Source organism: Colias croceus, chromosome 3, assembly GCF_905220415.1.
Source record: "Colias croceus chromosome 3, ilColCroc2.1".
Taxonomy (NCBI): domain Eukaryota; kingdom Metazoa; phylum Arthropoda; class Insecta; order Lepidoptera; family Pieridae; genus Colias; species Colias croceus.
The window spans coordinates 5238801-5266190 of NC_059539.1; the positions used below are offsets into that span (position 1 = coordinate 5238801).

The 27390-nt window shown below is 31.3% G+C and overlaps 2 protein-coding genes and 1 pseudogene across 3 annotated transcripts; all 3 read right to left on the minus strand.

The window, feature by feature from the left end:
• Positions 1 to 777: 777 nt before the first annotated feature.
• LOC123690737 lies at positions 778 to 15510 on the minus strand (annotated as a pseudogene).
• A 3344-nt stretch (positions 15511 to 18854) lies between these two features.
• On the minus strand, positions 18855 to 21814 carry LOC123690735 (alpha-tocopherol transfer protein-like). The gene is made up of 7 exons (XM_045634833.1): positions 21397 to 21814; positions 20883 to 21042; positions 20653 to 20782; positions 20077 to 20208; positions 19709 to 19819; positions 19514 to 19619; positions 18855 to 19055 (listed from the first exon to the last, which is right to left on the minus strand). Exons 1-7 carry the CDS (start codon positions 21533 to 21535, stop codon positions 18904 to 18906), a joined length of 930 nt encoding a protein of 309 aa, XP_045490789.1. The 5' UTR covers positions 21536 to 21814; the 3' UTR covers positions 18855 to 18903.
• Positions 21815 to 22854: 1040 nt separating this feature from the next.
• Positions 22855 to 26814, minus strand: LOC123690736 (alpha-tocopherol transfer protein-like). 2 transcript variants are annotated; one of them, XM_045634834.1, is made up of 8 exons: positions 26552 to 26814; positions 26086 to 26242; positions 25744 to 25873; positions 25237 to 25368; positions 25022 to 25132; positions 24812 to 24917; positions 24250 to 24415; positions 22855 to 24162 (listed from the first exon to the last, which is right to left on the minus strand). In XM_045634834.1, the coding sequence occupies exons 1-7, from the start codon at positions 26688 to 26690 to the stop codon at positions 24264 to 24266; spliced, it is 927 nt and encodes a 308-aa protein (XP_045490790.1). In that variant the 5' UTR covers positions 26691 to 26814; the 3' UTR covers positions 22855 to 24162; positions 24250 to 24263. The 2 variants fall into 2 exon arrangements, with proteins under 2 accessions (XP_045490790.1, XP_045490791.1); XM_045634835.1 differs by lacking the exon at positions 22855 to 24162 and having other exon boundaries at positions 24193 to 24415.
• Between the last annotated feature and the right edge of the window lie 576 nt (positions 26815 to 27390).

Consider the following 27390-nt stretch of genomic DNA (forward strand, 5'->3'; position numbering starts at 1 on the left):
AGCGTGTCCAGCAATTCACGTATCTTGGTAGTGTTGTGTCCAATACTGGAGGTACCGAAGAGGACATCACTTCGAGAATCGCCAAAGCTAGGGCAACCTTCGCGCAGCTACGTCCCATATGGCAGTCGGAAGTGCTAACACGTGGAGTGAAATTTAAAATATTTCGCTCCAACGTTAAGAGTGTCCTCTTATATGGGAGTGAAACGTGGAGAGTCACCAAAGATATCTCGCAGAAAATTCAGGTCTTTATCAACCGCTGCCACCGACAAATTCTGAGAATTCACTGGCCTGAAAAGATCTCCAATGACCAACTATTGGAACGCTGCCACGAGACACCGATTTTCCTTCAAATCTTACGCCGTAAATGGACATGGATTGGTCACACTCTTAGAAGGGACACCTTACATATACCCAAGCAAGCCCTGGAGTGGACTCCGCAAGGAAAAAGAAAGCGTGGCCGTCCTAGACAATCCTGGCGTCGTTCCGTGGCAGCGGAGGCTAGGGCGATTGGGTTGACGTGGCAGGAGCTGAAGAGCGTAGCCCAAGACCGAACGCGATGGCGGCGAACTGTGGACGCCCTCTGCCCCACATAGGGGCCATAGGACCTTAAGTCAAGTAAGTCATACTCTATAGCCTTCCTTGATAAATGAACTATCTTACAGGGAAATTATTTTTTAAATCGGGCCCGTCGTTCCTGAGTTTAAAGTGCGGTCAAGCAAACAAACAAACTCTTCGGCTTTATAATATAAGTATGGTGGAAAAATAAAGCAATTTAAGTGCATCATATAATTTATTTCAAATACAAACGATTGTGATAAATACTGTCTACACAAACACTTATTAATAAGTTGATCAACACATTATTGTGCAGTTGTTTTCCCTTAATTTTATTATTTTGGTCTAATCGATGTCCAGAGTTCTAAAAGAACCTGTATCGGAGAGATCAGCGCCAATTGGCTTCCCTTGTCGCTTGTGTTCATCTGTCCCATACTTTAACTCCTCCTCCATCCACGGTCTATACTCTCGCATTTTCTTTACCCAATATTCTGGAAGAAACAAAGCATATAGTTTCCTGAGGGCATTTATAATATTTACTTGATTTTATAATTGCTCAAAATGTTGAAAAATGGATTGAGGGAAGAGAGGCCTTTGCCCGGCAGTGGGACAGCCATGGCTCATAATAATAATAATAAATTTATTGTGAATGATAATGAAATGAATATAATATTTTTTTACGTAGGCAAGTAATTACTTGAAAAATTCTCAAAAATTCTCCTTTTGGCAGGACAATTAATTAATTGTCCTGCCAAAAGGTGAATTTTTGTTTGTTGGCATTGAGATAAATTATAGCTTCGCAACCCATTAAATATTCCGTCTTAAATATGTCGTTTTTTTTTAGAAAATGTTCAGTGCAAATGCTAAAATTCGTATATTGTAATAAAGGTAAATATAGTGTGATAATATTATAACATAAAATGTACCTACCAATTATTTCCGGTACAGTACCACCAGTGCCTCCGTACTCTACAGGAATAGACTCCTTAGGGAACAGATCTAATAACTCTTCGTGATTTTTATGTATCTTCAACTGAAATTACACAAGAGCATTTAATAATGTCAAAAAGGATATTTAATACTTTTTATATATTATTAATACTTTTTACATAATATCTACACATTTATACTAATAAGAAATACTATTTATAGAACAACCAATGTTTCAGATATTTATTTTTAATCAAAATCAATCAATTGTTAAAGTTTTTTGTACTATCATCTTACTTCAAGATTCTCATTACCTTTTTTAGAGGAAATATGAAAGTATTCTATGCTTACAAAGATCTCAATAAACGAGCTAATGTCTGGTTGGTCACGTCAACTTATTGTTCAGAAAAAAAAACAATCTAGTTAATTTTTTCCTTATCACTAATATAACAATCAGTGAGGGCTAGTAAGTTCAATAAACAATAATAAGTACCCTCTCCTTGGCCTTTTCACTTAAGAATCCAGATACGAGTTTAAAAATAATCTCTACACCGGCCGGAACATTGATGTGATGGCTGCCTTTGAGACGAAGAGGAAGTGAATCCTGGAAAAAAATGTACACACATTAGCCGAAATCAACATTAGTGCCAACGTATACGCTATAATAAGACCATATTATATTGACAGTAAGTCTTGTCACAAGAATATAATATTACGAACTAGCTTTCCGCCTACGGCTTCACCCGCGTTTTCAAAGAAATCCGCATATTTCCCGTTCCCGTGCGATTTCCGGGATAAAACCTAGCCTATATTACTCGTGGATAATGTAGCATGTAGTAAGAATTTTTAAAATCAGTCCAGTAGTTTATGAGCTTATTATTCATTACAATCAAACAAACAAAGTTTTCCTCTTTATAATATTACTAGCTTACCGCCCGCGGCTTCGCCCACTTTGTCTAAAAACTTAAAAAAATTATATACTAAAACCTTCCTCTTGAATCACTCTATCTATTAAAAAAACCGCATCAAAATCCGTTGCGTAGTTTTAAAGATTTAAGCATACAAAGGGACATAGGGACAGAGAAAGCGACTTTGTTTTATACTATGTATTGGTAAGTGTAGATATTAGTGTAGACAAAAAAGCAGAGATTTAATAAGCATATCATATGTACCTACCGCGCTTGTTACATCTTACTGTTTAAACGCTTGAAAAGATAACATTCATATGTTAAATATATTCAACTATAAACCTACTTGAGAGACTGCTACAAGTTTCCGCAGCAAACTAGGATTAACAAGAGCCAAGTGACTAGTATTATTGCCGTCGTAATCAACAATTATCTTCGTTCCCACAATAGAAGCTGTATCGTCTTCTATTACCAGGATCTGAAATACATGTACGAAAAAGTGTAAATAAATTTATATGTATAATTAGCTCCTTATGAAAATGTGTTAAAATGCAGACAAAGTTTCGGGTAATTCAATTTGTCAATAAATGTTGTGTTAAATATTTACAGGTCTGCATACTTATAAAAGAAATAAGAATTTTCCGTAAAACTTACTAGTTATTACTAGTTATTATGTCTCTCTCTATAATACACGGGTATCGCCGTAAGGATGATACCCGGTCCTTTGGAAGGCTTACGTGGGGACACAGGTCCAACACGCAGAGGCCCTTTAGAGAATTTAATGTGTTGTGGGACACCAGCCGCAGCCTGCCCATGGCTGCACTATAGAGATACAGCCCTGGGCAGTCCGCGGCCAATGTAGGACTATTGCAGAAAAATGGAAATGAATAAAACTGAGTTATGGAAGGGGGTGTTAGATGGACTGGTATATTGGGTCTATGGGGGCTATGGACGTCTGCCTTTTCAATATTAAAAATTGAAAATTATGGCAGACGGTGACTCGCCAGTTCGGTCGATGGGCTCCCAAAAAGGTTACCGATAATGGCAACAAGGGGGCAACATCAGCTGAACGGCTGGGGGTGTAGAGAGGTGCGGCACCGGTTTCACCATCGCGGGCCCGCGGGCCCGGAGCGGGTTTCCCCGCTATTACGCCATTAGACACTTCCACCCCCGAGCATATAGCTCTAGCGGCTCCACTCTGGACGGCCAACAAAGGCAAGCCAGAGGTGGGGGATCCTGAACCTCGTCATTGTTCACTCCGAACTGCCACTGGGACAGCCCAGAGGTGAGGACAGGGACCTCCCCCGGGAGCGCTCGGTTCCCGCGGGGTCGCTACTCCCCAACACCTCGCCACAAGGTGCCCTGCGGGGTGACTGACTGCACGGTTGGGATATCTATTGTAGATATGCCAACCGGGGGCGATGGGGTCGTCACATCCCTACGCCTTTATTACTAGTTATTATTATTAGTTGTAGATATTATATTATAATTAAGTAATTATATATTTTTCTAGTATATAATAATAGAAACTGTTTATTCTGGATAATACAAGACATGAATACTTTAATTAAAGTACATAATTATATGTCTACGGATTATATAAATATATGTACTTATTAAATAAAAGCAAAAAACACCACAGGTCAAGTTGATAAGATATGAAAAAGCATTGACACTCGTTGGAGTCAAAGAAATTATGTATATTATTTATTGTAGAGTTGATTCAATGAAATTTCTCTTGAGATAATTTGTATTCGTATAATACATAATATAAATAAATAAATAAATATAAATACATAATTACAGCGCAATTAATTTAATTAAAAACCTACGAACTTATAACACAATACTAATGAAAACGGCTATAATTTTTTGTGCAAAACTTAATTCAAAAGAATCAACAAAAGAGCCAGGTTATGTTTTGGTACGATCGCTTTCTGCCATTCACCAAGGACAAAATTAAAATCTGTTTATTTTTTGTTGTTGTTCTTATTAAATTGTCACGTAAATATAGGGTAAATATTTGTAGGTTAACAATAACTAACAACGAGATAGACCTTTTAAATATGGTTATTACAGTTCATCCATTAAAATAACATACCTACATGTACCTATCCTAATACATACGTATGTTATTGTCTTAATTTTGTAATATAACAATCCTTGATTTAAATGGAAAAAACTAACATCCTCATTTAGCTAAGACTTAGCCAAATATGTTTTTTTTTTTTATCCCACGCAAATAAATTAAAGTTAAGGCGTTATTTCATACACCGAGATGACTCATACTCATAAAAACAGTAGAATTTATAAATCTTACTATGTATAAGTAATCGTTCACTCATATTGATTAACTGGGCTTATAACTTCCAGGCAAGGAATACAGTCATTTTATTCGTAGAAATGGCGTCTATAATAACTGCTAACATTCCTACCATTTCAGCGTAAAACTGGAAGAGAACTTATTACGTACCTGAACTAAATAATGTAGAATACACATAATATCAGCTACATTGTATTTGTTGACGTCGAATCGGCCAGACCGAATCATAATAGCCCGAGGATGGAGGTCATCACACTTTGGTAGTATTAAGCATGTCCTGAGAATTTCAATAATAATAAAAATCAATAAAACAATGCAGAATTGAAATCTAGATAGGATTGTTAATGTGAATGTTCCTATTATATAACTTATAAATAAATATGTTAAAACCTAAATAAAATAAAATCATAATGATGATGTGGACTGGTTGTATTTATTTTAAATCGATGCTTAATGTGCTCTTTATCTTATTTCATTTCCTTTTTCACTAACGATTGATTTATAGTTTACCTACATAGATATTATTTGTAAACTTTGTTTCAATGACATTAACCTTAAATACATCGAATTGAAAGGTTCATACTTCGAATCCGTGCACCATGTAAATGAAAATCCACTCTAGTCTCTAACGTTAAATATCGAGAACTCTTACCATAAGTTTATGATCCTTTCAAATCATTTTATTATATTTAAGTATTATATCCTTATCATGCATAGGTATTTACACATAATTTTAAACGTACCCAAGTCTTAAAAATTCTATAAAATCAGGCTCTGTAGGTTTTAAACGTAAAGTAATATCAGCCGCAGTTGTTCGGAGCGTGTAATACAAATCTAATTTTGCTTTGGCTCTCTCTAAGCTGAATTTACATCCTCGAAGCAACGCGACAAGCCATTGATCATCTGTAAAAATGAAAAATGCAATAATTATGAGCCGAATTAGAACACATTTTATCTAACAACAATAAAAGTTTGTTATCACACGATATCTACGACAATGAATTATTATCGCACGTTATACACCGGCTTGGTAATTACTTTTTAATTTACAGAGGTGAAAGAACTAAAATATATGTTGAAACATTAAAAAAATAAATCTTGTATCAAAATTAGTAGGTAGATACTAAAATAACTTCACCTGTCCTAGCCTTTAAGTGAGGCTGCTTGGCAATCCATTCTTTCAAATGTTGGATATCACTGGGAGTCCGTTTAGGATTTTCATTTAATTCGTTTTTAGCTATTTCAGCCAACGCTGGACTTAATTCTCGAACCATTGTAATACCTTAAACATGTTAAATAAGAAATAATAACCTAACAATTAGAGTTCACATAATTATTCACAAAATAACTTACCTCTATATTTATACAATGAAGTAAAACCGCAATCGACACCAGGCGCGTGACAATCACATAAAATAAATTATAAAAACTGCAATTGACACTGAAACTCACTTTAATTCGTCGAACATACTTAGATCACGGTTCAATATAAACTGATAAAACCCGAACTTATCACGTTAATAAATTGCATCTATCTCTCGTTTAATACCTTGTTTTAATTTGTAATGGGAAAGTTGGAAACTTCAGTATTGGTTGTCAATGGTACCTTTGGTACACTAACTAGGTGTTATCAGAACCTTATCAGTACCGTCGTTCAATTATACGACGACGCATTGTAACACCTATATACGAGTTTAGATTATATTATTTATGTTACAATACTAGTAATAAACGCGTCCTCGTATGTCAAAATGGATATTCACTATGACTATTTATTTATCTAATTGAGATACTTAAAAAGGAAAAATTCGTAATTATTTAGTTAAAGCGTTTCAAGCCATTTACATTCTAATGTGATATTATTAAGTGTCAAAATAACTATTTCACCTTGATTTTACCCGTGTAACACTTGAGGTAGATGCTGTAAATGGTTTAAAAACGAAAACTCCTTTACTTTAATACTGATTTCTACGCTTTGGATCGAATTTGCTCAGATATTTTGCTTTGTACGAAATATGTATATTGTATATGTCTGGTTAATCTATACTATAAAAATGAATCGCAAAATGTGTTGGTAAGCGCATAACTCGAGAACGGCTGAACCGATTTCATTAATTATTTTTTTTATAATATTCCTTGAAGTACGAGGATGGTTCTTATGGAGAGAAAACGTAAAAATGTATATACCACGGGCGAAGCCGGGGCGGACCGCCAGTAACTAAATAAAACATAAATATGTATCACATTGATTTTTTTTATTTTAATAGGTAAAAATCACATTTCAACATTTTCATATTGTACGAGACGATTGTGTTGAGACGTACGTATAGTACTAAATGAGCATTCAGTATAAAAAAAATATATAATAAAAAACCTCAAATAACCATGACGTATTTACTATTTACAATAGACCCACAATTTAAAATCTGTTGTTTGATTTCAATAAATATTAACAAGAGAAAAAGGTACCTTTAACCTAGTTATGTAATCCACTTAAAAGAAATAATAATAACACAAGTAAAATATTTAACTTTTAAATAGACAAACGATGAGCACTTGTTGGGCCAACGCTGCCCATTGTGCAGAGGGTCCATTAGATCTTTAATGTTAATATTGGTAGATCTTAAACCATTAGCCTCAAGATCTTACAACACAAATAAATGAAACCTCAACATCAAGAAACAAACATAAAGAATAGTGAGTGCGTTGTTCGAGATATTGAAGGACTTATAATTGTAATTTTTGCCTCATTCTCAGATTGTGAACAAATCCCCTTTTTTTAAATAAATTTATAAAAAATTGGCCTATTTTTTTGCATGCATCACACAAACTCTTGCGAGATTTTGCAATATATTAAACAATCTCATCTTTTGTTTGCAATAAGTTCATTCTTATTCTTAACAGAAATTTCGCCTATGTTAATCAATGTCCTCAACTTTCGTTTTCATTTTGGCAGGGCGTTTTGACTCATCCGACTTATATTTGGTGTCCTCTTCGAACCAGGAGTGGTATTTGCTAAACTTCGCTTTCCAGTAATCTGTGAAAGGAGATTTATATTATTTTAAATTTAGCCTCAAAAAAGGTCTTCAGGTACCTAGTCTATCTATGCTCAAGATAATATCATGTATAAAGTAAATCGAAAGTACACGTCGTTCGTACAAACAAAAATGGGTCTTTACCTAAGGATATTATGTATAACAATTAACAGTTTTACCACAGAATATAAAGGATTTACCTTAGATGGATTTACCAACAACATCTTACACACCTTTTTGTTAAGAATTTTTGGACCTTGGCTTGCATCAATATTGTACTAGTAACAAAGTTATCTGGGCCATAGAACCTACCTATAATTTCTCTTAGAGTACCTCCGTTGCCACCGTATTCTGCTGGCATACATTCTATAGGAACCTCATCGTATAGATCTTCAATATTTTTGTTATAAACGTTCACCTGAAATAACAAGAACAATTTTTTAGCATTACAGCGTCAACTAAACATTATCAAATGCATTCGGTTTATATATTATATATAATATGCTTCACAATATAATTAATTAAAATAACTTATTGTCATTACCCTTTTCCTGATTTTTTCACTAAGAAACTTTTTGCACAGGTTAAGCACTGCTTGAAAAATATATGGTATGCTTAAAATATAAACTCCTTTTATTCGTAATGGTGAAGCATCCTGAAATACATAAACGAAAATTGTTATGAACAATAATAATCTATGAATATAGGTACTAAACTTTTTCCAATAAATAATATTGAGATTTGTATTTCGTATTTACAATTTATTATAATATTATCAATTGATAAAATGTCTAATTCTACATAATATGCAATATAGAAGCAATCCTATTTGTAAGGCGGTATTTTTGAAGCGTATTTTATATACAGTACATTGTAAGTTAATGCCATAACATATTTTATAATAATTGCTTATAATATTGTTATACACACATTCACACAAAGACAAATGCATACACACATGTCATATAGGTACGCTAACTTTCTACAGAAAATATCTAAGACCTTCATAATTTCTGGAGAAGTAACATTACAGAAATCTTGCTTAGCATGCTTAGCAAGGGAGTCTTTATAAATATTATAAGGGGCATATAATATAATATACACTGAACCAACATAACAGTGGCATATAAAGCATATTTCATTGTACCTTTACCAATAATAATTACAACGAAGGTGGAAATGCTCACTTGTGTAACTGATATCAATTTCCTTATCTGCCACAGCGATATTTGTGTTAGCACAGACATCGACGTACCCTTCATGTCGACGACGTTCAGAGTTCCAGCCACGGTGACGTTATCATCTTCCATGTATGATATCTGATAAAATTGATTAGAGATTAACAATGGTACTATTCCCATTTACATAGTTTCAAACTTAAACTATATTTCTAAAGAAAATCCATCAACTGTAAAAAATATTTTACCATTACAAAACTGGTTTTTGAACGTAAGTGGATAGCAATAATTAAAAATACGCTCACCTGAAGCTGCATAAGCATAACATTCATGATTTCCATAACCGTGATTTCTGAAGTATTATAATGACCAAGTCGATATAACATTACTCTGGGGTCTGACGGGCATTTGGTTTTTGGCAGCATGAGTATTGCACTGAAAGCATAAAAAATAAAAATATAATAATTTCTAATAAATGAATTAATTCTTATAAATATTTATTTAAAATAAATTTAAAAATCCTACCCAGTTTCCAAAATTTTGTAAATTTTTGGATCCGTGTAATGTAAACGATAAACTTCAGGCGCTGTAGTTTTTAAGGTGTAATAAAGATCTAGTTTCGTTTTTGTCTTTTCCAAATTATATTTACATCCACGTAAAAAACTTACAAGCCATTGATCATCTGAAAAGTACAATAGGATATTAAGAAATAAAATTTTTTTTATTAATTATTAAAGTGCATAATATGGGAATTTATTTCTTAAAAATAATATCGTCCAAATGCAGTCCATTGCGTTCACGGCACTCATTTAATCGAACTGCACCCATAATATGCACTTTAATAATTAATAAACATTTTTTCAATACACCGCTTACTTTTTTTTTATTCATCCACAAAATACCTATAAACTTTCTTTTGAGACACCCTGTATTATGTATATAAAAATATACAGTTTATTGTTTCACAAACACCTATAGGTACCAGAAACACTCACGCAGGTAAATAAGTTTCACATACCGGCTGCTATGTATTATATTGAGGGGAATGTGTTTTTGTCTTTTACAGATACAGATAATTTAATACTAAACTAGGCTACTAAATAGAATTACTGTTCCATTTACCATTAAAGTTGCATGTGGTAATATTGTACTTTGTCAACAAAAATGAAATATTCAAAAGTGATACAATCGATATTAAGCTAAATAGGGTATTGAGTTTTAATAGTTAAGATTTATGGTACATTACCTGTTCTGGCATTCAAGTGTGGTTGTTCTGAAAGCCATTCCTTTATAATTCGTAAATATTCATCTATTTTATTAGGATCTTCATTTAGCTCCTTCCGAGCTTTTGCCGCTAAAAGTGGATGAAGTGGACGTATTGGCATTTTATCTGTAATAAAAATTAATTTTTGACGAGACTTAATGTAAACAGGCGTAGGGCATTCTTTCGTTGTTCTTAGTGCGTTCAAAAAGATTCTATGGAATGTTCTAATACTAAACAACACTGAAGAGGCCTACACCACCGAAACTAGCGCCACCGAACATTTTATTTTTTTACTCCTTAACCAGATCAAATTTAAAAAATCTAGCTCGGTACTTTGCTAGTATATTACTTGTAGTATTTTTGGTATTACTTTTCACTATTCTAACTGTTCATTATTCTAGAGAACTTTTGATTACCGCCAAAAGTGGCCACTTTTGGCGGTAATCAAAAGTTCTCCTAATTTACCGAATGCAAAATAATGAAAAGTAATACCAAAAATACTACAAGTAATATACTAGCAAAGTACCGAGCTAGATTTTTTAAATTTGATCTGGTTTAGGAGTAAAAAAATAAAATGTTGGGGGGGCGCTAGTTTCGGTGGTGTAGTCGCCTGAATACGAGTTATCGTTTACACTAAAAGATCACGAAAGAATGCTCTTACTCTAGCTGTAGCTCTATGTTCGTTTGATGTAAATGCACCATTACACAGATTCATTTAATCACACTAATAAAGTTATCACTCATCCTGACACTAGATCCAATACATTAAAACATAATTATGGTTATTATGACTGAACAAAAAATTATATATGAGACATTAAAACAATAACTTTGTATTGAATGCACCAACAATGCAATACTGAATTTATCAAACACGTATGCAGCGGATTATCAAAGATAGTAGGTACCTAATAGGTATAAATGTTATAAATAAAGATCTGATTTTATCCGTATTATACGTTACTTTGTTGCACGAGTTGTTAAGAATACTAATTATGCTCAATTACAATAATAGGTAGGTAGGTACCTGATAATGATTAATACTATCATAGACGACAATGTTGTATAATCTTATGATAAAACGGAAAACTTTTTGAATTGATATTTCAAGCAATATACAAATTGTTTCGTTTATTTAAAAATATTCTGTCACTTGTAACACATATTGCACAAGTGTTTGATATTTTTTTGTCATATTTATTCTTTATATTATTTATTCTAGTCTTCAATATTAGGTATTTGTATTAAAACAATATACCGAATTGAGAACCACCTTCTTTTTTTAAGTCGGTTAAAAGTAACAATAATTTGTATGAATCATCTCTAGTATCTACTTAAGTAAGTATTTCTTATTATGTATTATCTGCATATAGTCGACACAAATAATTATAAATACTCGAGGTAAAGATAAAACTTATATGATCTGCCCTGTTATAGCGCAAAACTCTTTATGGATCAAGCAATTCATTTTTATAAAATATAGTAAAAATAATTCTTTTAAAAGAAGCTAAGTACTTTTATTATACAACACCATGCACCTTATTGACCGCCTCCTTGGTACAGTGGTTGACGCGTGAGCGTAGAACCTAGGGGTCCTGGGTTCGATTCCCGATGGAGACGAAGAAAAAAAAATGTCTCGGTCTGGTAGGACACAGAAGGCTGATCACCTACTTGTCCCTAGAGAAAATTGATCAGTGAAACAGAAGTATGCATAATGCATCTGCCCCTTACCCCACTACGGGGACACGGGACTTCACATGCATACATGCACCTTATTGCGTATGTAACTTAGTGAAAAAACCATATTTAAGTGAACTAAAATGTTTTTTTTTTTTGTTAATCACATAAAAACAATAAACTACGACAGGTTTTGATACATAGATAATAAATGTTTCCGATACGAATATAATATAAATTTCAGGTAGATAGTTTATATAATAATCTTAAACCCTAAAATATCTATTTAACAAAACAATTACAATTTAAGACACAATAATTCAAAAATATCTCATGAGAATTAAAAATCATCATCATTCATAACCTTTTTATACTGAATTGTATTCCCAAACTAACATTTTAAACTTATTAGCGTAGACGTAAACCGCGATATTAATGATAACAAAGTAATTAGGTACACACTACACATATTATTGTAACTTTAGGTATTGTTAAATTCATTGTTTATTTTTATACTGCTAATATAAGTGTAGAATATGAGATACTGAAACATGTGTTGTATTTTATTTATACACCCAAAATTAATGGAAAAACAAATGCAACAGTTGTGATAATAAAGCTATCTGCGTATTAAAAGCTATACTATACCTATTTAATATCTATACTATCTATACATAGGTACAAGTATATATAAAAGATCCCAAAAGTCTCGCTCGGAAACAGCATGAACGGTAATGGGAAACATTATTAAAATACGTTTTCATATCGAGTTTGGAAAAGTAACTAATTAATATTAGTATTAATCAATTTACATTATTCTTAATAGGAAGTAAATCTTTGAGGGATATTCAAGTTAATCCACCATAAATTATTTTATACTTCCGCACAGTGTCAGCCTTGATTTTATAGATCAATATTTATAATAAATATGTAAAAATGACACAATAATTTGCTCTCACAACTATTACACAGTTGACAGATATATACTACGTACATACAGTTAGGAAACTAAGCCCCCCCCCCCCCCATGAAATTATGACGTACAGCTATAGGGCTGTTACTTTTTGATATTTAACCGACTTGAAAAATAAAGGAGAAGGTTATCAATTCGGCCTGTATATTTCTGTTTGCTTTTTTTCACAGTTGATTTTGTGGTAATTTGGAGATTAAAACCCGTTAAAATACAAAAATCGTGTAGCCTAAATATGAATTTACAAGAAGAAACAATCCGAATTAATACAGCTTGTAAAAGTAAATACGTTTTTATCAGTGCTATATTTCGAAATCTAGTTTTGTTATGGACGCCGAAGGCTATTTAATGTACCTAAATTATTTATAATGCTTGATATTTGTATTATACATATATTCAATAATTATTTTAAACCAGAATTTACAATACTTGTATGTAGGTATACCTACTAAATTATTTTTAAAACGATAAATTAAATTAAATTAAAAAACACAAAATATGCAAAAATAAATTAAAATTTTTATTATACGAGCATAGAACCTCTACCTTTTTTTTAGGAAGAAAAAGAAAATAGTTTGACAGGCTTAGTGCTTGACAAAGTGGAGACGCCACGTATCGATAAAAATACAATAATTATAATATCTATCTTTTTCTTCCCTAATATTTACGTAATTAATAATTATGCACATAAATTTAAATAAGATTTTTTTAAGGTTTCCTTTTCTATATTTTCGTGCTCTTCTAGATTGCGTAAAAAATAGATGCGATCTTTAAACAGACTGGACTCTTAATAGGAGTAATATAGGTACTATTTGTAGCTATCATTTTGGTAGAAAATATGTCAACATAATTTAAAACTCATACTGCCATATCTATAGAAATTAAAAAATAGTCTCTTTTTAACTTGTAGTCAGATACGGTATTTACAAATATATTTATTGAAAGGGCTACAAACTGAAACAATCGATATTAATTATTTAATGTGAAATGACATCACTTTAAACTCTTTTCTATACTATGACGTATCTTTGTCATTCAAAATCTGTGGATGTGTCACCCGCTACTATAGATCCCCCTCAATACCCTCGAAAACACGTTTAATGGGGGGGAGCCATTTCGAACATTTTGTATGAAGTTTCCTTCCTATAGTTCAGGATACATCGCCCATTTTTGCAAGTGACTACTATCAAGCTAATTTTCCGTTTGTAGCTTTATTTTGATGAGACACCCAATAATTTCGTGTACGAAAGTCTCGATTGTGGTAGCTAACAGAGATAACAAGGATAAAAAATTTTGATTTGATGGTTCTCAAATATTTATTACTAACTGAATGAATTTTTTTTTGTTCAATCTCAAGATAATTACCTAAATTATTCGAAAAAATATTTGTCCTACAAAATCTATGGTTTGTTCAAAGAGTCCCCCTTTCCAAAGTGTATCGATAACGAGGTCATCATAAATGATTACTAACAAGCTGATTTTTTTGTTTTCACTTAGTTAATGTTTATATAATTCAACAGACATATAATTGTCCTACAAATTGCGTAATAAATATTTGAGAACCATCAAATCAAAAAATTTTATCCTTGTTATCTCTGTTAGCTACCACAATCGAGAGTTTCGTACACGAAATTATTCGGTGTCTCATCAAAATAAAGCTACAAACGGAAAATCAGCTTGATAGTAGTCACTTGCAAAAATGGGCGATGTATCCTGAACTATACTGTAACTGTATGTATCTGTATATTGTGACTATTATAGTTTACTAAACTGAGTTCAATTTAAACCTCAATTTAATTAAATTAAAATAATAAGACATTTTTTGTGTTAGGTATACATAAATTATATTCATGAAAGTTATTATTGTTTTTAATATAAGGTAACATTTTATTGATTTTAAACATAAATTGATAATAAAAAATAATTATTATTTATCCTAATTAATAGATTATAATTTAAGTGTTAGTGTAATTAAATTATGTTATCAATCAGAAGTTTCAAATCATAAAAATATGACCCGCTTTGAAGAAATTCACAGTACCTAGGTACGTATATTGAATGTTCGCCAAATATTACAAACAAATGACAAACATTTCAAGGGCACGCGTGTTTCCGATAAAAATGATTAGACGAAAATGAACATCAGATTCAACGTATAAAAACCCATTTATAAAATGTTTTAAAACTCATATCAGAAGAAATCGAAACAAAAAGTAACGACGCGACGGTATTTTAACAACTGGTACATATGTACAAAAGAATGCACGCTTTCCCAAAACGCCAAAGGTTCTCAAATTACTGTCTTGAAATTTATGCGTATTCATCATAGTTAAAAGTAAGTAATACATTTGGTTGTTACAATTTATGGAAATGTGAGTCCATTACTGACCTTACTGACTCACCATACCATTGTTATAAATATTTAACAGAAATAAAAATAATCCATGTAGGTACGTTACCTTTATAAAAATAATATTGCACTGTCAATTACTCCTTCAGCCAATATCTGCTGTTATATATTGTATTGTTTGTAATATCAGTCGAATCTAACTAATATTCCATCACAAAATCCAAACACGTTTGTAAATAATATAATAAACTTGATCGGTATATTATGTAAAGCAACCGTACGAACGTTGCGTTTGTATGTCGCCAAAACGTACACTGACTGTGTAATATGTTTACAAGCCAAACTAATACATAGAAGCGTAACGGGTATTTTAGCGTCTCCTTTTTCTACCTCTTAACTTGAAAAGTACGTGCCTTATATTGTTAATATTGTCTAAGAACTGAAAAATACTTCGTTTGGTATTATTTATAGAAAATGCGCCATCTGAATAATTCGTGTTATTTTTCTGTAACAAAAACAACACAAAGATGTTAAGTGAGGCATAAATATCGGATAGGAACTTGTAACTTCGTTCATTGTACCTATATTTTTTATATTTTAATCTTTATCCTGTCCATTTATATACCGAATTATATAAATGACAGGATATAAATATCGAACCCGTAAACTGGAATTTACCCTAATCCTAATCCAGTGACGATTTTATTATTAAGTAAGTCTTTTATAATAATAAAAATCATCTTCTATAATAACGTATACTTTGAAATACATAATATAATCTATTTATTTACAGTCAAGAGCAATTAATAGAGTAATCAGCATTATAAATTGTGTTAAACTGTATTAATTAACCCTAGATTATTATTTAGTATATAATACATAGCTATCATAAATATAAACTTATACAAAATTAGAGCATAGCATATCGAGATCTAGTACAGTGGATAAATCTTGTTATAGCACAGATTACTAAATATACCTACTTATAGTCACTACGTCGTAATCTTAAATACCACCCATTACCTACATGGAACTATATGGTGATTATCATAGAGATAATACCTATGTACTATCTCTATGGTGATTATATGAAATTTTCCTTCCTTTATAATTTATTTATAAATACAAATAGTAACTTTTTTACAAATCATCGCTCAAATAACGAGAGGCAGAAAATTAATCAAAAGAAATAGAAAATACATTAATAATGTATTAAAGATAGTTGGTAAATTACATACGAGTATGGCCGCCAAATATTGTACAATAACAGTCGTGAAGTCGTAACACACCGTAACATACGTGACTGATAGTAACATACGTGATTTTGTTAAGCCTAGTGTACATTACAACTAATAATGCAGGAGATTTTTTTTACATTTCTGTTTTATATTGTTAATTAAATTATTTGATTAAATTACTTTAAAACTCAATAAAACAAATTTAAATATTAAAGAAAAAGTTTTATTTCTCAAATTTTGTATTACTATAATACTTACAAATGCAAGAATCATTCACAACTTATGATATTAATTACGAATACGAATTATTATAGTAAAAAAGTTACTAACTTCCGAAACATGATAGTTTTTGAAGTGGGTTCTCTTTATGTAAAAAAGTAAATTTTTAAGTTTAGATTCTCTAGTGAGTACTACCCCTAAGAGCCGCTCACGGATGTTACGTAACACAATAGTAACACATGGTATCATTCGTGAATAAAAATATGGTTGGACATAACCTAAAAAGCCTTTATTCGCCAAAGTATTGTAGTAATAAGACGCCGCATAGTTTGATTTGTTACTAGGTCACTAAAGCTACACACATAATTTAAATAATATAGTAAATTTGTATTCTTACCTTGCATAATTCTCACTCAAAATTATTAAAATGTTGCGAAGCAAAAATGCCGACTACCTTTCGATTAACTTTGACAGTAACAAAATGGCGATTTTTCTTCTAAAGGTTGGCCAACATGTAAATCGGTGTTGCCACTACTTAAAAATATTTTTGTGGCTTGGATATCTAGTTATTTAGGGTGTTATTTCATGGTAACCGTGCGTGAAGTATCATTCGTGAAAAAAAGTGGGACATAGTTTTAAGTGAGTTTTATATTAATTTCTTTTATGTTATTTTTATTAGAACTTGTTAAAACTATCCACAAGTTTACAGAATAATTTAGAAATACCAAAATTTTACAGGTATCAATAGATTTTTGCATAATTTTGTGACTTCAAAGTGTGAGATGACTAAGTGGGACACATGATTTTAGTATGGAAAGGAAAATAAGCATTTCAAAAAAAAAATATTGAGCTTGTTAAAGGCACTCAAAATTAATTTAAATTATTAATATAATGATAAATATAACATAGTGAAGCTGAAACTATATAAAAACTACCATAATTACTATATAAAAAAATCTGGTGCTATATAAAATGACAAGGACATTTTTTTTTTCTTGAATGTACAATTTTTGGCGGCCATACTCATACAATTCTACATGCTTTATACTCATGGTCTATCGTCGTGATTAGAAAAATATCGTCTACGTCTTAATCCTGATCTGACAGGAAAGTATACGAAATAGAAAATATCAATTATTTACATAAGAAAATATATTTTCCGTACTTCGCTGTATTACATAAATCTAATCTTAAATATAGACTTTGAACACGTGGCGTTTGTCGTCATTGAGCATAGAGAACTAGTAATAGTATCTGTGACATTGAACCCAATTTGCTCCGACCATAGACTCCGGCACCGGCAAAACGTTCATCGTTCTATCACGTTTCAAAAAAGATTAGATTGATGTTTTTCACGTACTGGGTCACCGAAGGTCATTGTTGAGTAGAATAATGTAAAAACATTAGTTATTAGAATACAATATAGTTAATGTTCTTATCAAATACTATTTATTCGTAGAAGTAACAGACAATTTACTTGTCGCTTGAATTTTTTTTTTCAGAATAAATAGAACAATCTTTAAAAAATCGCCAAATGCTACTAATATTTTTTGGTATCACATACCTATTACCTATGTCTATTTAAACACCGAAGTTTTAATATGCTCGGCTTTTATTTAAATTTGTCGGAAAAGGTCGGAAAATAGTATGTACTTTTTATTGTCTAAGCTACAGCGATAACTTTCAATTTCTGTTGTACAATTGTATGTTATTTTATAGGTATGATATATAGTTATATATTATAGGTTACAGAGCTAAACATCAGATTAAATATTAATCCCATTAGAAGAATGAACTCGTGCCAATTGTTTCATAATATGAATCTGAAGAGTATTGTCGGTATGAACATAATTGCCGTGATACAAGAAGTCAATTAATGAAAATAAATAAAATTCACCGATATATCTTGAAAAGAAAACTAAATGGATTTTCGTCACGGGTGTGATAATTAATGAAAATTAATAAAAAAAATATAAATATGCTAATATTTGAAATTTGAATACTATCTATAATTCCAAGGTATCTAATTCACCACTTTTATCATAAGTCTCTATGTGGTTTTCTTTTTTTTTCTGCAGTTTTGAGATCACAACTGTACAATATTTTCAGTCTTCGGCCTTCACTTGTTAATTTTTTTTTTACTAAGTCTAATCAAAAAACTACATAGGTCTACTCTAGGTTTTTTTAATACCCTTTAAAAACAAAAATAAAGAGCCAACACCCATTTATTCAATAATTTATGTTTTGGACAATATTTTAATCAAATTCTAATTGCCTAAACGAGCCTTCAACACCAAACATTTCTTCAGCGGATCGTGGTTTGCCCGGTCTCTTAGATTCGTCGGTACGGTACTGCATATCCTCCTCCAACCATGCACTGTACTCCTGAATCTTGTTTTTCCAGTATTCTGCAAATTTAATTAATACAAAAAGTTAAATCTCGTGAACTGTAATATTGTCGACACTTATAAATAAGTTTTGATTAGAATAAGGGTTTCTCTGGGAACAAAGAGTCTACAATCTAACAGACTGTATGCCTTATACTCACGGTAAACATTTCTTGATGAACTATGTTGCTGAAAACTTTGTTTAAATGTTGTCGCTCTTTAACACAACAACATATTAACATTCTCTATCATTTCTGCAACACGCAGTATTCCCAACAACGTGTTGACAGCAAATCTGCGACATGTTGATTTAAATTCGTTCGTAATTGTTTACCATGAATAGATACGGGCACAGAATAATAACTAGTAGCTAGTACGGGGCTAAACTAATAAGCCGGAACATTCAAAAGGCCTTAAAAATAGCTAAAGAACACTCGATAATCTGTAGGTAATTTAGGTAGGTATAACAAAAAAATTACCAATAATTTCTGGTATGGTACCACCGTTGCCACCATATTCAACTGGTAGCACCTCTTTTGGTACGTATTTGTATAGTTCTTCGTAATTGGTATTATGCACATAAAGCTGCAAAATAACAACAAAAGTAAATAGTGTCATAGAGTAAATACAAATAAAAAACAGCTACAGTTTTGTCAATCAAAAGAATTACTTACCCTGCTTTTTGTTTTTTCGTTCAAAAATGTTTTCATGACGTTGTAAATTGTTTCAAATCCATTGCCTACATTAATGTAATGGCCTCCCTTGAATCTCAAAGGCGTTGCTTCCTGGATAAAAAAAAAACAAATTTCTTTTGGGACGCATTATAAATTAAAAACAAGATATTATTAAGATGAAAAATTGAAATATAAACATATAAGTATTATAATTTATATGTACGGATTAAATGAGTTTTAAGCGCTTTATGTAATACAAATTAATTTAAAAAATCGATGAATTAACAAATATAAAATTGAACTTCTTTAGATTTACGAATATAAGGCTAAATACAGCTGTAAAAAATTCACAATGTAAAATAAGTTACCTGGGTGTAAACAGTCAATTTCCTCATCAAGGATGGTGTCATTTGTAGGAAAAACGACATATTCAAACCTTCCATGTCCATTACTGATCGAGATCCCGCAATTACAGAATTGTCATCATCCATAAGCATTATCTAAAAATAAAATAAAATCAGTTTTCTATTTTTTTGTACCTAATCAAAATCATCATCTAACCTTCCAATTTCATTATTTGTTGTACTACAACATATAATGAAATTGGAAACTAATAAGCCTACTACTGGTTTGGATATGAGTACTATTGGTTTGGATATGAGTTTGGATAAAGAGTTTTTCTTTCTACCTATGTATTAGTACCTTGAATAAAGAAGCTAGCTTGCTAATTATACATACTCTTAGTACGTAAAGCAAAAACTGTGTACGCTTTTTACGAAAATGCCATACAGGATGTAGTACTTTCCCATTTTAATTTCATAACAGTTAAATACTTTCAGAGCAATTACATTCCGTGTACAAAATGATTAGATGTTATCTTTTGGATTATTTCATGTTGTTTTTGAAATCAATAAAAATTAAGTACTAATATTAAATAAACTAACCCTTTGCATTACATTCGTTACAGCGAAAACGTCCATCATTTTGTGTTTTTCTACATTTAGTAAAGAGGGTTTAGAAATGAAAATGCGTTGCCCATTGGGAGCAGCCAACTTCGGAAGAAGAAGGCATGACCTGAAATTGAAAATTAATGAAATAGATAGTTAAATTGTGTGTTGAAATCCATGACCAGAGGTTTATACAAAATGAATTAACCAAAGTAAGCAATAAATACCCTGATTCTAGAATTTCGATAAATTTTGGATCAGTGTGTTTCAAGTGGAAAAATATTTCAGGTGCTAAGCTGCGCATAGAGTAATACAGGTCTATCTTCTCCTTTGTTCTCTCTAAGCTGTATTTGCAGCCACGCAAAAATGTTACAATCCATTGGTCGTCTGGAATAAGAAAATCACTATTTTATGAGATGTACATATAGCGATAAACGAGTCTCCCACTAGCGATAAGATATAGAATTTTCAGCAAAATAAGACCCCCATTTTTAGACTTAAAGTTAGATCACAACACATCCGCATCAATCAATTTGCAGGTCAAAATTATTGTAAAGAAAGAATTAAAAAGACCACCAATACATATATTATCATAATACTGTTTCCTGCGACCTCTTTAATTTAATTTTGGTTACAGCCTCATCCATACAGTTAATTATTCAATAATTTTTATAACATAATTATGATAGTCAGTGTCTGATTTAGAAAAAGGAGTATTTATAGGTATGTTACTATTCTGACCTGTCCTGGCGTGCAAATGTGGTTGCTTGGAAATCCATTCTCTAATATGCTGGATATCACTATCAATACGTTTGGGGTCTTCATTTAATTCTTTTTCGGCAATAACTGCCAATTCGGGGCAAAGAGGCCGTACAGGCATTTTGTTGGATTGTCGACTCACAGTGAACTAACACTACCTTATCACTTTATAAAAGTTGCATTAAAAAATTATCACTCATAATTATTATTTGTAATCGAACGATGATACGTTATGATTACGATTGATAAATGTAAAACTTATCAGTTTTGTTGAAAAAAACATTCATTATTTGATCTCTATTTAATATTTTTATTTTCAGGTTTAATAATACTTGAATTGAAAATAATGATTGTAAATGTAATATCTTTTATCACAGGATTATTTTTCATTGAATTTATGTTAAACTAGCTTCCGCCCGCGACTCCGTCCGCGCGGATGTCGGTCTTTGCGTGGATGGTTTATTTCTCCATTTTGAGTAACTCGGACAATGACATCTTATAAATATCTATTGGACCCAAATACGGCTAGGTCAATAATAATACGCAACGTGTGTTCGCGGTACCTACAGAACAACGTCTATGGATAACTGAAAAATTGAGATTAATTTTTTTTCTACGTATTTTTCCAGGATAAAAAGTATCCTATTTTACGCCCAGGGTAATAAGGTATAATTATACCAAGTTTCATCGAAATCGAACCGGTAGTTTTCACGTGATGTCTTCACATACAGACAGACAGACAGACAGACAAAAATTTTTTTAATCACATATTTGGGTTTGGTATCGATCCAGTAACACCCCCTGCTAGTTATTTTTTCAATATTTTCAATGTACAGAATTGACCCTTCTACAGATTTATTATATGTATAGATATGAAAAGTAACAAAATATATATTATTTATCCATCGTTTTAAAAAAACTTAAGGACTCTGGCCTGTTCAACTAAAATATTAATTATATTCCTTGAGTTTTAAAATATAAGACTAAGAGCCTTGATAGGTCATTCAACCAAAGCAATGCTATAATAACAATAATCATTATCTAAAGAAGATAGCTGCATCAGGCATCGTGATTCATTCTAAAGACAAAAGTGACCTATAAAGCTTTAATCTGCTACGCAATTATTGTAAGCTATATGAGTAAACAAACTTAAGACACATGTGTTTATCACAAAATTGTTCATACTACACCACTTTGTTCCTTATTATAATTATAACATTAACTACTTATTAATTGTGACCTTCATATGTTGCACAATCAATGTAATTGATTAGGTAATTCAGCTATATCTTACTTATATTATATTAATATGATAAAGCTGAAGAGTTTGTTTGTTTGTTTGAACGTGCTAATCTCAGGAAATACTGGTCCGATTTGAAAAATTCTTTCGGTTTTAGACAATTTATCGAGGAAGATTATATATTATGTAATCTCGCTAAGACCAACAGGAGTAGAACCTTGGGGCACAGCTAGTGGTATTTTAAACACAATTTATTTGTTTTAATGTAAGTAGAAACCAAAGGGCATTAAGGATTTATAAATTCAGTCAATCAGATTCCATTTATGTAATTGAATCCCATTGAACTACGGTATATTTATTCATATTCAACAACAATTTACCAATTTACAACATCAAAATTAATTTGAGGCATCTCATACAAAACTGGATAATTTATAAAAAAAAAGAAATAAATACACATGTATTCGCCAGTGCCATGTCAACATCGTTAAATAAATGTAATTTTGTCATTGTTTACGCATATGTAAGTTTTTTTTAGATTACAATACTTAGGCATAGCAATATATTTTCAGTGGTGTTGAAGAATACTGTTTATTTGATATCTACATACTATTAACTTCTAAATAAGTAGATGATAATATTAGAAATTAGAGCGATATTGTACCTTATTTCATAATTATGTTCCTTCGTCACCCATCTTGAATTGTACCAATTCTATCACTGGCCAAGAAAATAAATTTTGGTCGAAGATAATATTATGTCAAAAATGATATGCATAATTACTTTTTATGAATTTAATAATTGTAGGTATTGTGTTAAAATCATATTATAATGGTAGTGTTAATATCATATACGCATATACGGATGTTAAATGTCCCGAAGTGGTTGGTGATCTTTTGGTGGCTCAAAAAGAGCCATCGCAAAGACCGATGCTAAATCGTAATCCTTAAATTTAGACATCATCATCATCATTACGTAGTATACAACAAACTAGGTAGTGACGATGATGATGACTGTAGAAATTCTGTGCCATTTGGCAAAAGAAACGAAGTTTTTACAACATTTTTATTAAGTAGCTATGTAGGGTATAAAATTTATAATTGTGTACTTGGTACATATTATACAGAATAATGAACGGATAACCAGGTAACTAGAGAAAGAGGACATGGAAGCAGTTTGTAGTAATTATTCATTAAAAATGTAGAGATTGAATTGGAGATTTCGACAACTTTTGTAAAATGTAATTTAATAAACTGAAATTTATAAATGCTTACTTTCTTTTCTCATATACATCGAATCAATGTTTAAAGTTAATTTTCAGTAATGAAGTAAATTATATGATTTTAGTTATTTAGAATAAAGGCAATTGCCTCATTGTATTATGAATTTTTATGTTATTATCGGGGTACTTTAAATATATTACACAAAATTTATATTAAACGGTTCAATGTCCACTAGCACTATTTTCAGGTTATACATTATTTACGGCACACCCTGTATGAAAATATGACTTATAAACATTCCAATTAAATACTCAATTTAAATTAACATCAAGTTTATTTACCAATTTAATACCATTTTACGAGTTTTTTTTTTATTTGAAATTGGATTAATCAAAATCTAATTGTCTAAAGGAACCATCAACACCAAAGTAATCTGCCGCAGTTTTTGGTTTCCCGGGTCTTTTGGATTCGTCAGATCCATATTGTAAGTCCTCTTCTAACCAGGAACTGAATTCGTCTGTTTTTTTCATCCAATAGTCTGAAATGTAGAGGAAATCGTGATTATTTATAATTTTATAGCTTTATTAATGGACAAACGTGTGCAGTTAATACGCTATTAGCAATTTAAAAAATATTTCATTACGTGATAAATGTGTAACTTAGGATTTTTGGCTCATTGAACCTCTAAGCTATATAATATGTAAGTTTATCAAAATCAATGGCTGTCAGAATAATCCATAAAAGCAGACGTGATCCAGACGAAAGTTTAAACGCTAAGAAAAAAAAATATTAGTCACGGATGACACGAAGTCCACAGGGTCATCCAGTATAGCTTTAAAAACATCGGGTACCATTAGACTACCCATATTCTGAACTCAAATATTATATCATTTTTCCAGAGTATTTTGTGTCTTTTTAATATCTAGGGACTTACCTAAAATTTCGTCGATAGTTCCCGCATTACCTCCATATTCAGCTGGCAACGCCTCTTTAGGGATATATTTATACATTTCTTCGTAATTCTTATTGTGCACGAGTAACTAAAAATAAATAATAGTAAAATTAAAGGAATTTGTCCACTCTGGTCGTTCGTACACTCTATTAAACCTATTGCGTATAAATGCAATTACAAAGACATACTTACCCGGTTCCTGTTTTTTTCATTGAGAAGACTTCGCATTGCGTTGAAAACGACATCAAATCCATTAGGAAGATTAATATAATGTGCACCTTTCATCCGCATAGGAGTAGCGTCCTAGAACATTTTTTCATAATTTTTTTAGCAAATTATGGATAAAATATGGATTATTATAATTACATTGTTTGTAATGGTTAGAAGTAAGGTTAAGGCTGCCATACCTGTCCTAAAACAATCATTTTCTTCATATTACTTGGTGACATTTGTACGAAATGTGCCATCGTGACTCCCTCTAAATCTACTATAGTACGTCTACCATTGATCAAACCAGCATCATCATCGACTAAAATAATCTGGAAACGATGGATAAATCAATAAGACTTTATGAAAAATAAAAAATAAGGGAAATTTATTTGTGAGTTTTAATATTTTCGTTATAATCTCAGGAACTACTGGTCCGATTTGAAAATTTCTTTAGGTGTAAGATAGCCCATTTATCGAGGAAGGCTGTATATTATCATTACGCTACGACCAAGAGGAGCGGAGCTACGCGGGTGAAACCGCGAAGCGCAGGTAGTAAGAAATAAGGAAGCTACAGATCCAAACAGCCTGATGTATTAGTTTAAGAGCTGTCGCAACCTATAATATAAGAGCTAGGGCCATATTATGTGCATGTAAGCAATGTGTTATTATATTGTACTGTGAAAAATAATAAGAAGAGATACAACCTTTTCCAAATTATTTGCTGCCGAAAGAATATCAATTATACTATATTTATTGGCGTCATATCGTCCCGGGCGTATCAATGTAATCCTTGTCTTGTCACTAGCGCAAGTTTTTGGTAGAATTATATAAGATCTGAAAGTTTTCGTTTGTACAATAAAATAAATGCAATATTAAACATGTGATACAAGTTATAATCAATAAATAATAATTGTTTCCTTTATCAATATGACTTTCTACTATGTTTAGAAATAATAATGAAACATTGTATTAAAATAATAACATTATGATTAGCATTATTTGTACTAACTAAAACATCATTATTAAATGTAAACATAACATATTACCCTTGACTCATAATTTCCTTAAAACGGGCATCTTTTGCATGTACACTGAACAGTTCTGGGGCCATGGTACGAAGAGAATAATAAAGATCAATCTTCTCCTTTGTTCTTTCCAAACTGAATTTGCATCCACGCAAAAATGACACAATAAATTGATCATCTGCAATCATATTTTTTGGTATTTTAGTAGGTACGTGCAACAAACGAACATTGTAAGTTGTAACGGACGTCGCTGTTTCTCTTTTTCATCTTCCATGTAGAAAGATAAGTAGAAATAACCAAATTATCTAAGCTATCAATTAATAGATTTTTCTCTTTGAGAAAATAATAAGAGCAAAAAAATCCCCAATCGTATGCTTTTTTTATATATTTGAAACTTCTTTGGGCATTTTCGGCTTTCGGCTACGCCTTTCAAATGTTTTAGGCGTATATTTAACAAAGCAGAAAAGAGAATACAGAAAATACAAACCTGTTCTAGCCCTCAAATGCGGTTGTTTCGACAGCCAATCTTTAATATGCTGTATGTCACTTTGCAGTCTATTACTATCCTCATTTAATTCTAGCCGAGCTTTCTCAGCTAATTCAGGGCTCAGGGCGCGAATTGACATCTTGCTAACAAAACCTTATAAAAACGTGTAACCCGCTACGGATCAAAGACTATAACTAAGGTCGTATTTTTATAAGGTATTAAAACTTAATGTGAGTATTATCGCTGATTGCGTATCGTGCATTATCCTCGAACGTGATAATAAGTACTTAAGTTCTCTCTTCGGTCCTTAAAATCACACCATTATTAGGAATTAGTTATATAATTTAATATGCATAATTTATACACGTAGATATAGTTACGAAATGTGCGTACAAAACCATAAGGGTATTTAACTTTATGTAGGTATTAACATTTAAAAATATTTCTTAACAGATAAGAAGGAGAAACTCAAAACCCATGTGAAGATTAAGAATTCTTATGAATCATCTCATTTTCTAAGGCCAATGTGATGTTTTCTTAAAGATATTCTAATCCCTATCACTCCTGTCATCTAATTAGATATAATTATTTTAGCCAAATGTAAACAAACTAAACATTTTTATACAAGTGACCAGTCGGTCGGTCGGTTTTGCAGTCTTTGATTACAAACAGTGTATTAACATTCAATTTTTTTATTTAATTGCAGTTGATTAATAATTTAAAATGAACGCTTTATCAATTTATATACTTCATTTACAGATAAGACAAATGTACATTTGATTCTATCAGTAATATTATTAGGTGTCGATATCAGTAGGTATTAGTGTTTCAAACTAAGG